Source organism: Phoxinus phoxinus (genome assembly GCF_949152265.1).
Source record: "Phoxinus phoxinus genome assembly, chromosome: 19".
NCBI classification, from domain to species: domain Eukaryota; kingdom Metazoa; phylum Chordata; class Actinopteri; order Cypriniformes; family Leuciscidae; genus Phoxinus; species Phoxinus phoxinus.
In genome coordinates, this window is record NC_136894.1 from 13,790,554 (window position 1) to 13,803,550 (window position 12,997).

At 38.1% G+C, this 12,997-nt stretch overlaps 1 protein-coding gene across 2 annotated transcripts in view; it reads right to left on the bottom strand.

The window, feature by feature from the left end:
• Nucleotides 1-297: 297 nt before the first annotated feature.
• The window catches only part of septin7a (septin 7a), a 55,975-nt gene continuing 43,275 nt past the window's right edge, over nt 298-12,997 (bottom strand). The window contains exons 7-14 of one of the 2 annotated variants that reach the window (XM_079590618.1): nt 11,799-11,891; nt 11,014-11,110; nt 8,043-8,094; nt 7,285-7,410; nt 6,814-6,834; nt 5,830-5,965; nt 5,259-5,404; nt 298-2,710 (exon numbers count right to left, since the gene is read on the bottom strand). In XM_079590618.1, the coding sequence (XP_079446744.1) occupies nt 2,674-2,710; nt 5,259-5,404; nt 5,830-5,965; nt 6,814-6,834; nt 7,285-7,410; nt 8,043-8,094; nt 11,014-11,110; nt 11,799-11,891 (708 nt within the window). In that variant the 3' untranslated portion in view covers nt 298-2,673. The remainder of the gene's footprint in view (nt 2,711-5,258; nt 5,405-5,829; nt 5,966-6,813; nt 6,835-7,284; nt 7,411-8,042; nt 8,095-11,013; nt 11,111-11,798; nt 11,892-12,997) is intronic. The other variant, XM_079590619.1, reaches the window with a different exon arrangement.

Sequence of the window (12,997 nt, forward strand, 5' to 3'; positions counted from 1 at the left end):
TTGATGTTTGCAGCACAATATTTGACTGAATTACTTCAAAACCAGCGATGTTACCCTCTTGCTGATCAATATAATGTAGCGATTCAGTAGCGAAGTTTTTTTCGGCAGCATTGATACGTTTCTGTGCTTGAATGTTTCTGTGTGCACAGCACTATCTCCACTGTGTGCAAGTCAAGTCTTATAGCCCTTTTAACAATATGTGGTTTATAGATTATTTCAAAGCAGCTTTACAGTGATAACAGAAATTTGAAAGCAGCGCATTAATAACAGTGATTAAACTGACTCGGTGACAGAAATACCTGTGCATTAAACGGTTTTATTGCACACCTTCCAGCCAATCAGAATCATCAGACAGACCATGATAATACGAGTTAAACACACTGATTACCACTGGACTCTCAGTTTATAAAAAACAACCAACAGTGAACAGGAAAGCACATATAGGACGTCCTAAAAAAAATAGATTAAAAAAATAGGACGTCCTATTTTCATAACAAAACATGAATGAATTCTTCAATCAAAAAATGATGCTATTTGAAATCTAAATCATCCTTTTAGCAGTGGAACTATTTTTCTATGAACTTATGCACCACTAACGTAACGTAATAACTTTGTTTCATGTAAACGGTTACTTTTGCATATATATTTTTAAGTTCCTCTTTACATGCATTTAAAGATTTCGTATAAAACTTTGCCGTAAAGAAGAAGTAAAGAATCACACTAATCTGATGTTAACGCATATGTAAGTCTGGCAGTTTGACTCCATTGTTGAAGACAGTATTTGAAGGCCCTCGGGTCTAAGCTGATATGTACCTTTGGTACTTCTGTTTATTTAAAGACTTATTAAAATCAATATTTTTCCGTGACAGTATGCCACAGATACTGTCCACAGAGCTTAACTTTTATTGAATCTAGTACACTCCTTCTGTCCAGGATTATTTTCATTAAATTAAAGCACACATTTTTAAAAAATGTTTTAAGTACATTAGAAATAAACTTGAACTGAAATTAAATAGAACAAATTTAACAAAACCCACTTATTTCAGTTAGAGGCAGCATTAGTCAATTTCATTTTCATTAGTAAATATGGTTATATAGACATATAAACCCACAACAAAACCACTTTTTAAAAAAGATTTTGATTTTAAAGTGATAGTCCACAGATTGGTTTAAGTTATTAGTATAATGCTGAATATAAATATATATGTGTGTGTGTGTGTATGGAAGATCATGAATGTACAAATGAAGAATTCAGTCACAAGACAGCAATAAGAGTTTGACACCAAGGCAGACCAACAGTTCATGCAGTCTTTGCTGCCCCCTTCCTGTCAAATCGGTTTCTTAACAAGACACTGTGTCTGTGTTCAAGGTTTAGAATATAATATGCATTCACTGAGCTCAATGAGCAGCATCTGTGGCATGTTGTCAGATATCATAACAATACATTGGACTCCTCAGTGTGAAATGAAATGCACTTATAATAGCCACTAATGGCCCAGTCATTGTATTTTTACCTCATAGACATACATATGCTGTTTTATAACTTAATGCATCTCATTTGATGCTTACAAACTCCACTGAATACATCAAAACAAAACAACTTGTACTATTCAAATGGCATCATCACAAGTTTATTATGTGATTTTGTACAGTAAAAATGAAAAAGCAAAACAAAGAGAAACAAAATTATAAAAAGGAGCTGCAGAGGTACATGACTGAAAGCTAAGTGTGGTATTGGGGGAGGCCAGCTCTGGTGGAACTCTGTGCCTATAGAGAGAGAGAGAGAAAAAAAAGAAGAAAAAAAACACTGGCCAAGAACGCCAGCGCACTGCTTCCGGGTCAGTTTACATGAAACGCACCCGACGGTAGCCAACAGACATAAACAAATCAGTCACATAATGTGTGATGTATCCTTTTGGTAGATTTTGCATAATGTTGATAATGTCGTACAGCACTTCATAATAGGAGGATCCATAGACAAATCATGTGACGTTCATAAAGGCTCTGTAGATGACAATCTGCTACCGCTTCAAACAAACAGTGAACTGGAACATTATATGAGAAACAAATTAAACATGACAAAATGATAGTAACCGAAGTAACATTTCATGAATGGCTAAGGTCCATGGCTAAATAATTTAATTTACACAAATATTGGAAGAGCTTAACATTTCAGGAAGGGAAAAGAAGCCACACAAAAAGTTGTTTAAAGGACAGAAATGCCTGAGGTAAGATTCAGCCTTTAGGTTTTATTGATGTGGCCAATCAATATGCAGTTGGAGAGGAGGAAGTGACCTCTGGATCTAAAAACACTAAACAAACACATGATGCAGGAGGGGAATATGATGTATTACAAATTCAAAACAACCTTTCGTACAATATTGCATATCTCTGAGAAGTTTTTATGCTTTTGTTTATTATAGATTAAGTGCGCTTTTGCGCTCTCAGCTTCTGTGAGGTCTGGCAAATGAACCGATGCGTAAAAAGAGCATAATGTGTGGACAGTGTTAAATGTTTCCAGGTCAGCGGGGAGTACAGAGGCACACTGTCCCCACAAAAAACTAAACAAAACTAAACGGGGCTTTATATAAATGTATGATTTTGGTCGACAGACTGACTGAGGGTCCAGGCTGGTATAATTGGCAACTAGAATGTGGTGATGGTCCAAGTGGTTTAAAAGATCTTTTTCTTTTTGTTCTTTTCCAAGGTCCTTTAGGATTGAAAATGAGAAAAAAGGAAATTAGAGAAATTAAACATTGCCATTCACACTTTATAACAGTTTAAAATATCAAGGATTGCACAATGTTTTAATTAGATGGAACTTGCTTTTTTACAACTGAATATAACATGCATTTAATAAAAATAAGCCACTTTGTTTTAATGTGCTGTTGTTACAGTGTAATTACACATAAGCACTGAGTAATATTCAAGTGCCCCTATTGTGCTATTTTAAAGGTTCAGGGAGACATGCATCCAAGGACAAAAAAAAACACACACACTGTAAAACACATAATATACACTGCAGCATCACCTATTTTCTCACAGTTTCTGAAATTTAGTCTCTCTAAATCCCTTCTTTCCAAAAGAGCCAACTCTGCTCTGATTGGTCAGATGGTCCAGTCTGTTGTGATTGGTCTACCACTTTCAGTGTGTGTCAGAAAAACTAAATGTCCATTACCATATCTGAATTTCAGCTCTGGAGGCTTCTTCAGTGCTTGTATCCACAGTGTCATTGGTTTTACCGTATCAACAGACCTCAGTAATGGTCGTGCCATTTTACATTTTTGACAGTTCTCAGGATGAGAACAAGAGTTGTGAGGGACAGAATAAAGTACATTCAATGGATTGTACTGTTGTTCAACAACAATCCTAAATGTTCACCTGACGATATATATTTCAGATATTTTTTTTCTTCTGAATACGAAAATTCCATTAATCCGTTTTAAAAGTTGTGAAAATGACGTGACCCAGGACCTTTATACAGCGCGTGTCATTGTAAAGACTGTACATCTACCCCTCATATTCTCGTTTTCATCTGCGTTAAATTCAAAATGTCGTCTAACCTGACTAAGGTCTATTTGTGCTCGAGTCCTCATCCTTAGGAAATGCATTCTAAGTGGACTTGAAAATAGAATCTTCTCATGTTGAAAACACAAACAAAACTCCTCCAGGCCTCAGCTACAACTACAGCATTTGAGGGCAGGTCAAAGTAATCATTATTCCTGGGCAGCCAATGAAGATCACAGGCTGGCATTATGCTAATTTGTTACAAACCTACGTAGGTTTGTATAGGAAGTAAGATTAAAATTACTGATGACTTGTTTCAGGCAGTTCAGAATAGTTTCTTTATTTTGGGAGACATTAAGGGGCTTTCGCCTCGGGTAGTTATAGGTACTAAATTATAGGAACTAGCCACCAGAGCAGTCCCCCGAGAACCTGTTACCCGCATTTGGTACTTAGAAGTGACGCAAGTGGTGTCACTTACGTCCTGCCGCTCTGGTTGTTGTGCGGGATTTTGACGGTGCGAAGAATGATTTAGCCAGAGCACACTTCTTCAGCTTCATTAGTTTATGATCTGGGTATGTCGTGTGGTTGATGCCCATTATCACTAGCTGAGCAGAAATACATAATAATTTCCTCTCTAGCGTAAAGGTTAAGAAGTGCCTGGACATCGGCGTTGGTCCATCTATCACGGTTTTCCATAGGGGCTTTCGCTACGGGGCAGTTCCTCGAGAACTAAATGTTTCCCTAGAGCCATTTTCCTGGTTGCATTCGCATCGCCAATAGGAACTCATGCCACGTTTGTTGGGACTTATTTTGACGGCGCGGCGGACATTTATTTTGAAGGCGCTGAGAATGCCAGAGCTCCCATTCTCAGTCTTCGTTAGTTTATGATCCGTTTAACAGATAGAACTGTAATACAAAGAAAGTAGACAGTATATGAAAAAGTATTAGCGTTTGCTGTGTGGATGATGTCCAACGTCGCTTGCTGAGCAGAAATACATAATCCTGCTTCGCTTGGTCCCCTCAAACTTGCGTTGGATTTTCTCTTCAGCGTAAAGTTTCAGAGGCCCATCTATCACAGTTTTCCATGTTCGTGGAGTACGTTTCTGGAGTAAATATATAGGCTATAATCTGCGCGTTTACACAGTTTTTGTTTAAATGGCGGGTGCTGGTGTTTCGTGTGCGTTCGGCCAATCAGCATACACTTACGTCACTGGTAGTTCCTATAGTGCTGGTTTAGACCCTACTCTGAAGTAGGAGCTAAATGAGTTCCTAGAACTAAAATCGTTCCCAGTTCCTGCGGTGCGAACACGCCAAAAAGCGGGTACTTCCACAATTAGTTACAGGAACTATGAAAAGGTTCCTCCGATCCGCACGCCCGTAATAACTCCATTTGTTGCGCACTTTGATCTTTGAAACTTTGCAGACATTTTACATTCACAAACAGCTATAAAACACACTACATTAAAGTAATATCTGAAAAGCACAATAGAGCACTTTCATTAACAGCATGTACTTATTTTAAGGTTAAGGTTTGGTTTAGTGTTAGTTGCTTATAATTATACATAATTAACTGTTATAACTATAATAAATGCATGTAACGTGTAACAACAGCACAATGAAATAAAGTGTTACCTAATGTCAAAAATAATAATAAGCTTGACCCAATGCATTCTAGAATGTCCTTGTTCATGAAGGATGCATGCAGTCCTTTTCCCTTATGCAGCTCACTAGTTTAGTAAAAGTGTGTGTACCTGGAAGAGTCCAGTTTCTGCTGCTCCAGCATGCGTTGTTGGGACTCCCAGCTGACCTTCTCCTCCTCCAACTGACGTCTCTTCTCCTCCAGCTCCTTGTGCTGGGCCTCCAGGTTCTTCTTCATCTGTTCATGACGCCGCTGCAGCTGAACAGACCAAACAAAACAAATTTACTAAGAATCATTCATGATGTATTCAGCATATGACATAAACTGTGACATGCTACAGTACATTGTTGTCATATGACCTCATTAAGCCCATATCATTCTGAAAACACAATAACTCTACAATATTAATGACATTTTGTCAGATCAAATAATGCTAAAATGGTCTGATTTCATTCATTCATCATACAGGAAATGTAAAATTGAAACCTATTACATTGAGGGATAATGTAGTACACCCAGTATTTCATCCCAAAAAAAAAAGGTGCACAATATGCATACTGCAGTAACAGTTTTCAGTAGCTCAGAAACATATGAAGTATATACAAGTACAAATACACTTGAGCTCATCTTTAGGAGACAAACACAGGATTGGTTTTGTTGTGTGTGTGCACGTGAGGTGGTACCTCTCCCTCAGAGTCTCGGAGTTTCTGGATCTTCTCCTTGACCTTCATCTCAAACACCTGCTCCATCTCCATTTCCATCTTCTTCATCTTTGTCACATGATCTCTCCTCTCCTCCTCCATCTGTGCCAGGGGGCTCCTACTTACACCCACACACACGCGCAAAAGCAACGCACGGGCAGATGCACAAAAGCACATTCGTTAGACAGTTTAATCCAACACTTTTGAGTATTAAAAGCAAAGGAGCAGCAGTGGAAGAGAGGACCCTGGAGGGAGAGGTTGTAGGACCCAGTGCGGTGCAGTCGTGAGGAATGGGAGTTAGTAGGCTGAATCGCGGCTGTGTTAGTGTGAGGCCGCAAGATCAACACCGCTCAGATAGCACAGGGAGCCACAAAGTCACTTATCAAACAATATGAGCAAATTAACCTGCTAATTAACATGGGCCTGCAAAATTACATACAAATAACTAGTCAAGATTACAAACAGATAATCCAGAGCTGAATTACGGAGGACTGAAAGCCTGTATACCAAGTCTAATGCGAATAAATGGAGCAAAGGTTTGCCAAAATTAATGATCACTGAACTTTTGGCATGAAATCACTGATTTATCATGAAATCATAAATGTATTTATTTAGAAAACTAAAAAAAAGGGGGTAGTAGCCTTTTCTTTTATTTCTTTTTTTAACCATACTCATCCAGACCTGGAAATTACTCAAATACACACTTATACACACTTAATAAATCCTTTTAATTTTGTATCAAGACTGCCAAGCTAATGGAAAGCAGGATAAACCTCCTTAAACGGCTAAATAAAGGAGGACATAGAGGTACCACACTACAGGTTCCTAACACAAAGCTGGGGCTGCCGACAGAAAGGAACACTGAGCAGGATGCCCGACTCCGAACGTGAACAAACAAGGAGAAAGGAGGAAAACCGAGAGCAGAGAAGAGGACAAGACAAATGTGAACTTGTGCGTGACACTTACATGCCTTCAACTGAATCAGATCTAAAATAAAAACATACACACACACACACACTTAGCATGCTCACAGTGCATCATGTGTTAGAAAAACAATGTTAGCAGCTGTACTTTTTTAGCCACTCTTATGCTTTGGTTAAGATGGGGACTCTTAGTTTAGACAGAGCTGTGTACGCGTGAGGGTGGATGTGAATGGACGTTAGCGAGCGTTTGGACTGTATTTGAGGGTTAGTGGCAGGCTTGTGTTGGGAGTGAACAGCTGTGGCTGTTAGGAAGCCTGGATGTGTTGATCATCAGTGTCACAGCACTGACTTCCGCACTATCAGCGTGTGTTAGTCTAGCTCTGGGGTCCAGGTTAACACTCCAGGTTTCATGTACAGTAAACTGACCTCAGACAACAGTGCTGCTGATGTTGATGTACACTTCAAGAATGGCTTAAAATAGGCTCTCGAGCTTGTATTAGTGAGAAACACTCACTTTGTGAGTTGGCCTTTGTTCTTGTTGTTGTCTACGCCGTTGTAAGTAACGGCAGCCAGCTTCCTACTGCGATAGTTCTCATAATGGACATTGTTGGTCACGTCCTTCAGATCCTGCATGTGAGTTCTGTGATTGAGGAGATACAAGAAAACAAATAAATAACAGATACATATCTCAGACATATACACTACTGTTCAATAGTTTTAGGTAAGATTTTTTTTATTGAATACTTTTATTTAGCAAGGATGCATTAAAATGCATTAGACATTTAATGTTGTCCTTTTGAACTTTCTGTTCAATCCTGATTTTTTTTATCATGGTTTCCACAAAAATATTAAGCAGCACAAGTGTTTTCAACATTGATAATAAGAATATAATAACATAACATATCTAAACCACATATTAGAATGATTTCTAATATCACTCATGAAAATTCAGCTTTGATATCATAGGAATTAACTACATTTTTAAATATATTCAAATAGGAAATACAGTTTTTTAAAATAGTAATAATATTTCACAAGATTATGTTTTTACTGTAGTTTTGATCAAATAAATGCTGCTTTGGTGATAAGATACTTCTTTAAAAAATGTTTTAAATCTTACAGACCCAAAACTTTTGAACACTAGTGTATTACAGAAGGCAACAGATGAATCACTCTAATATGGACGATGATGTTTTTGAAAAGACAGTTTAGAGAAATAAGAATCCAACCTCCATCATCAGGTATTAGTGCTGGTGTAGATTTATTATATACCTGATGAGCATGTTTCGTAGGATTGTGAAGTCACAGTGCTCCCCATTCTCCACTAAAAACAAAAAAAGTATTAAAAGTGAATACAGAAACATTGACAACATCACACTACAATATCCACCACTTTCTAATGCGAAATATATGGATCAAAAACCACACACTCAGTCTCTAAAAAAAGTTATACACAGATGTAAGGAAAAATGCATGTTTTTACATGCTTTAAAAACAAATAAAACTAAAAGATAAACCAAAAACAAAAAAAAACTAAAAGATAAACCAAAAACAAAAGACAAAACCAAAAAAACAAACATACCAAACTAAACAAAAATTAACTAAAATAACCCACTAATTTAAACACCAACAATAACAACAACAAGTAAACCAAACAAAATCCTTTGATAAGTTCTGACACTGATGGGCACAAACTGGCATTCATCATTCCTGCTACTGTAATGTATAAACTGACCAGCAGGTGGCACCCGATCTGGCACTGACTTGTGTCTCCTGCTGCGTGTGCGTCACTTATCGAATGAATGAAGCAGACCTCTCCTTCCTTCCAAACCACATGCCATCTGTGTGCTTACATGCTGCTGAAAGTATCTCAGGCATTCAAAACTCACCCTCTTAAAACAGATAACCCTTGCTTTCAAATACAGTAATCAAACCCATGGCCTTCCCACTCACACTGTCTAGAGCTGACAAACTCTGAGCTCAGACACAATAACCCTGCTCGCAGTACGGGTCGCTTGAGAGGATTTGGCCTGACAACTCTGGTGTTATCAGAGATTTAAGGGTTTAAAAAAGAAGAGGAAGTCCGCCCTCACATCAACTCCAGCCAAACTGCTTTGATGAGCGAACAGACAGTCAAATCAGCATACGATCTTCTGCTTGAAATGCATGAGCTGGAACTTCATCTACAAAGCTTCATTCATGCTCATATGTAATACTATGTTTGCGGCGTAACACGTGACAGGCCCTACAGGAGCTCTTGATGAAACATCAAAAGACACACACTTCCTGTTTGCAGATCAGCAGGCTTTCACTTTACTGCCCAACCCACTGCGTAGCCTAGCGAGAGTTGATGACCCTGAACACACCATGAAGACAATCACTTCATTGTCTTACATTTTTAAATGTCACTTGTTTATTCTTTCATTTCAGTAAGAGGACTTTAGTTAATTAACTTGCACCAATGTAGTTATACTATTGTTGTACAGTGTATGTTAAAGCTGCAGTCCGTCGTTTTTCCTCTTTGTCGCCATCTCTGTTAGAAATCTGCAATTGCAGTTATTCGCGGAATTATTAACTGTGCGTGGGTAGTAAATCGGCATGAAACAGCGCGGATGAACACAATGTATTGAGGCTGCCGCGTCGCTGTGGATACTGTAGCCTACTGTCATCAGCAATCTCAGAGTATACTTTTTGAAAGTGTCAACATTAGAATTTTCATCGGAAAATGTCATCTGAACAAGTAAGTAACATTCACGTTTGTTCTGACCAAATTCGGGGGGTGGGGGGAAGCATTGCAGTAACGTTAGGCTATATCATGCTGATTAAATCTAACGATTGCTTATATCACATCAAAACGTGAAAAATATATTTTTTCTGTAGCCACTCTGAAGTCTGAAGTCTTGGGTTTTACAACTGGTGAATCTCCAGTTGTCACTGGTGATTGTCGCTTTAAACTTTCGGGATCCGCCATACCAAGTGCTAAGTTAAATCTCCACCATCATCCACACACACGCTATATAGCCGACTAGCCGGGGACTCCTTCTCTATGTGTACAGAAGTGACGTAATGACGCAAAGACATGCTCGAAATTCCCGCGGAAATCCACCAGTACCACTGGAATTAAAATCATTATTACAAGCTTACCGTTTTGAATCGAGGTAAGGCAAGCAGATAGTTTTGAACACTGGCTGGTTACGTTTTTTTCCAAAAATGTCTTTTTTGATATTTTTAAACCCAAAAAAGTGCCGGACTGCAGCTTTAACTGAAACTTTGCTAATTAAAATGAAGCTGAAAAATATAAATATTTGATTAAAAATGTTTTGAAACGTTGCCTTGTCAAGTTTACGTTGTAGTACTAAAATTAATAAGTGAAATAAAAATGTCTAGGCTTACAATTATTTAGAAATATTTAAAAATTCAAAACGCTAATTCAAAACATCAATAAAAAACGAATAGTACACAAATAATATTATAAATTATCTCTAAACTACATTTGTTTATATTAATATGAAGTAATAGTTTCAATAGTTTAATGTCATGTGATAATTAAATTACATCAAATACAAAAAATGTGTGGTTTATTTAAAAATAAATATTTTTTAAATTATGTTTTAATTTTACATTGTTATGATTTCATTAATTATCAAGGTAATTAATCATTAAAGTTCCAGTCCAATTTGGAAAGCCCAGAATTGAATTATAAATAAAATTATTATAAATAAAATTATGACCCAATATTCTTAAAATACAGTTATCAGGCATCACACACATCTGACTATGATGTGTATATAATGCTATTACGATGCCATCAAAAAGAAAATCATTATTGCTGGTCTTCATTGATAATTACAAGTTACTTTAACAAGTTACAAGTTACTTATGACAATGAAATGATTTATATTTGTCACTGGCAGAGTCCATCCAGAATGATTCATTGGAGGATAGACATAGACAAGTTAAAGCTTTCTGTGCTGTCATTGATCAAATGGACTGCTTTATCATATTCAAACTGCACAATAAGAGGTCCATTACTGTCCATAGCGCAAACTGTACAGAACGGCAACAAAAGCCTTGGCAAACAACACTAATGAAGCCAAACAACTACATTTAGCTCATACACACATCTCTCAGACTCAGCATCACTGTGTTATGGGAAAGATCTGCTGTGTACTAGAGTAGATCAACAACCCTCAGGGTCTGTCCTTCCCACACACACACGGGGAGGTGACCTTTCACCCCCTACCTTCTGCCACGCCCCAGGGGTACTGCCTCCCTCGTACACGCTTCCCATTGACCTCGATGATGGTGTTACTGCCGACCACAGCCAGGGGCAGACGGTCCTGAGGGACAAAAACACACATACATGTAACATACAGACATGTTTAGAGAGTGAGAGAGAGAGAGAGACAGAGAGACAGAGAGAGAGAGAGAGAGAGAGAGAGAGAGAGAGAGAGAGAGAGAGAGAGAGAGAGAGAGAGAGAGAGAGAGAGAGAGAGAGAGAGAGAGAGAGAGAGAGAGAGAGAGAGAGAGAGAGAGAGAGAGAGAGAATGGGAACGTCAGATGGCTGATATCGACTCTTAATGGGTGTGTGTGTGTGTGTGTGTGTGTGTGTGTGTGTGTGTGTGTGTGTGTGTGTGTGTGTGTGTGTGTGTGTGTGTGTGTGTGTGTGAAAGAGAGAGAGAGAGAGTGTGAGTGAGTGTCTATGTTTGACCTATTTCCCTGATGGGCTGAATTAGGGAGTCAATATTTGAGTAGTACGTGCAACCTGAACAGGGTTATTATAGTTAACTAAAACTATATAAAACAACACATATTGAAATTTAACTTAAATAAAAAGACTACACAATTCATGCTTTTACTCGTGCTAGCAAACTATTTCAAACCACTAAAACAAACTCCAAGACATCTTCGTTTCGGCCAGTATATCAGGGCCTTAACAGTATCTAATTATTCAAACAACCCACTATTTAGCCAATTTCAGTGTCAGAGCGGAAATAATCATTCATCATCAATCGTGAACACACAAACCTTAATCTTCTTCACCAGCTTGCTCTCCTCCTCATCATCAGTCTCTGGAAACTCATAGATTTTGATCTTATGTTCCTGGATCTCTCTCATTATCTGGAAAAAGGACAGGATGAAAAATAAAGAATGAAATTGGTGCTGACAAGTAAAAAGACTTGGAATCTCCCAGCAGGCTCTGAAGGCTCTCAGTGTCACTGGTTTGTGATCGCATATACTCTCAAAGGAGTCAGCAAAAACCATGTGTGGACAGATTTATCGCTCGTGTTATGATGCGTTCTCACTGCCGCCGCTGTGACAAGCACACCAGTCACTTCAGATGTTTTGCAGATGTTAAACTGTCCCACATGCATCATTTGAGACGCTGGGAATGCTTTCATGGTGCTATGATCTGACATAACTCCTGCATCTCTATGTAGGGCTGTTCATCAGTGAGGTCAGTCAATACCAAACTGAACAGAGGCTGAATGTCTGTTCATGCACATGCAAAAGGGATTATATAAAGAAAACAACAAGATTTTCTTTGCTTTTTTAAAATAAATACATTTAAATGTACTATGTATGTACACATGGGATCTGTTTCAAAACCTGCCAAGCATTTTAAGTTATCTCACAGACAGGTTCAATAGCTGCTCACCTGATAGCACGCACAGCATGATCCATGCATTGAAACATATTCAAACACCTTTAATGCAGACCCAGATTAAAGACCTCTGATTAGCCAGCTGTACATATGCATATCTGTGTCTTTAAGCAGAGGAATCTCGCAGATTGAGCTATAACGCACCTTTTCGTAGTATATACCCCTTTAATGTGTGTGTGTGTGTGTGTGTGATTAAATGTTTAAAGTCCCCCTGTGGTGAAAATCTAGCTGTTAAATGTTTATGTGTCCATGTGCTGTTTTTAATATGCTTTAAGACAAACCATGAGCAAATTCATAAGTCAACACTATTGCGGAGTATTTTCTCCTTAAAACTGCAATGAACCAAAGGCAGTCTCAAACCTTGTAACCAATCACGTCAACGTGTGATCATCAACGAGTGGATCTCTGAGCTGGTGCAAGTGAGTGGAGGCAGGGCTAATTTGCATATTCATGAATCAGCATATACTAAATGAGTGTAGAGTTATGTTAGCAAAATTAGTATTTTCAGTCCCCAAAAAAATGGTTTTAAGCCAGTTATTTTATTCTGCTGTAGTGTCAGTAG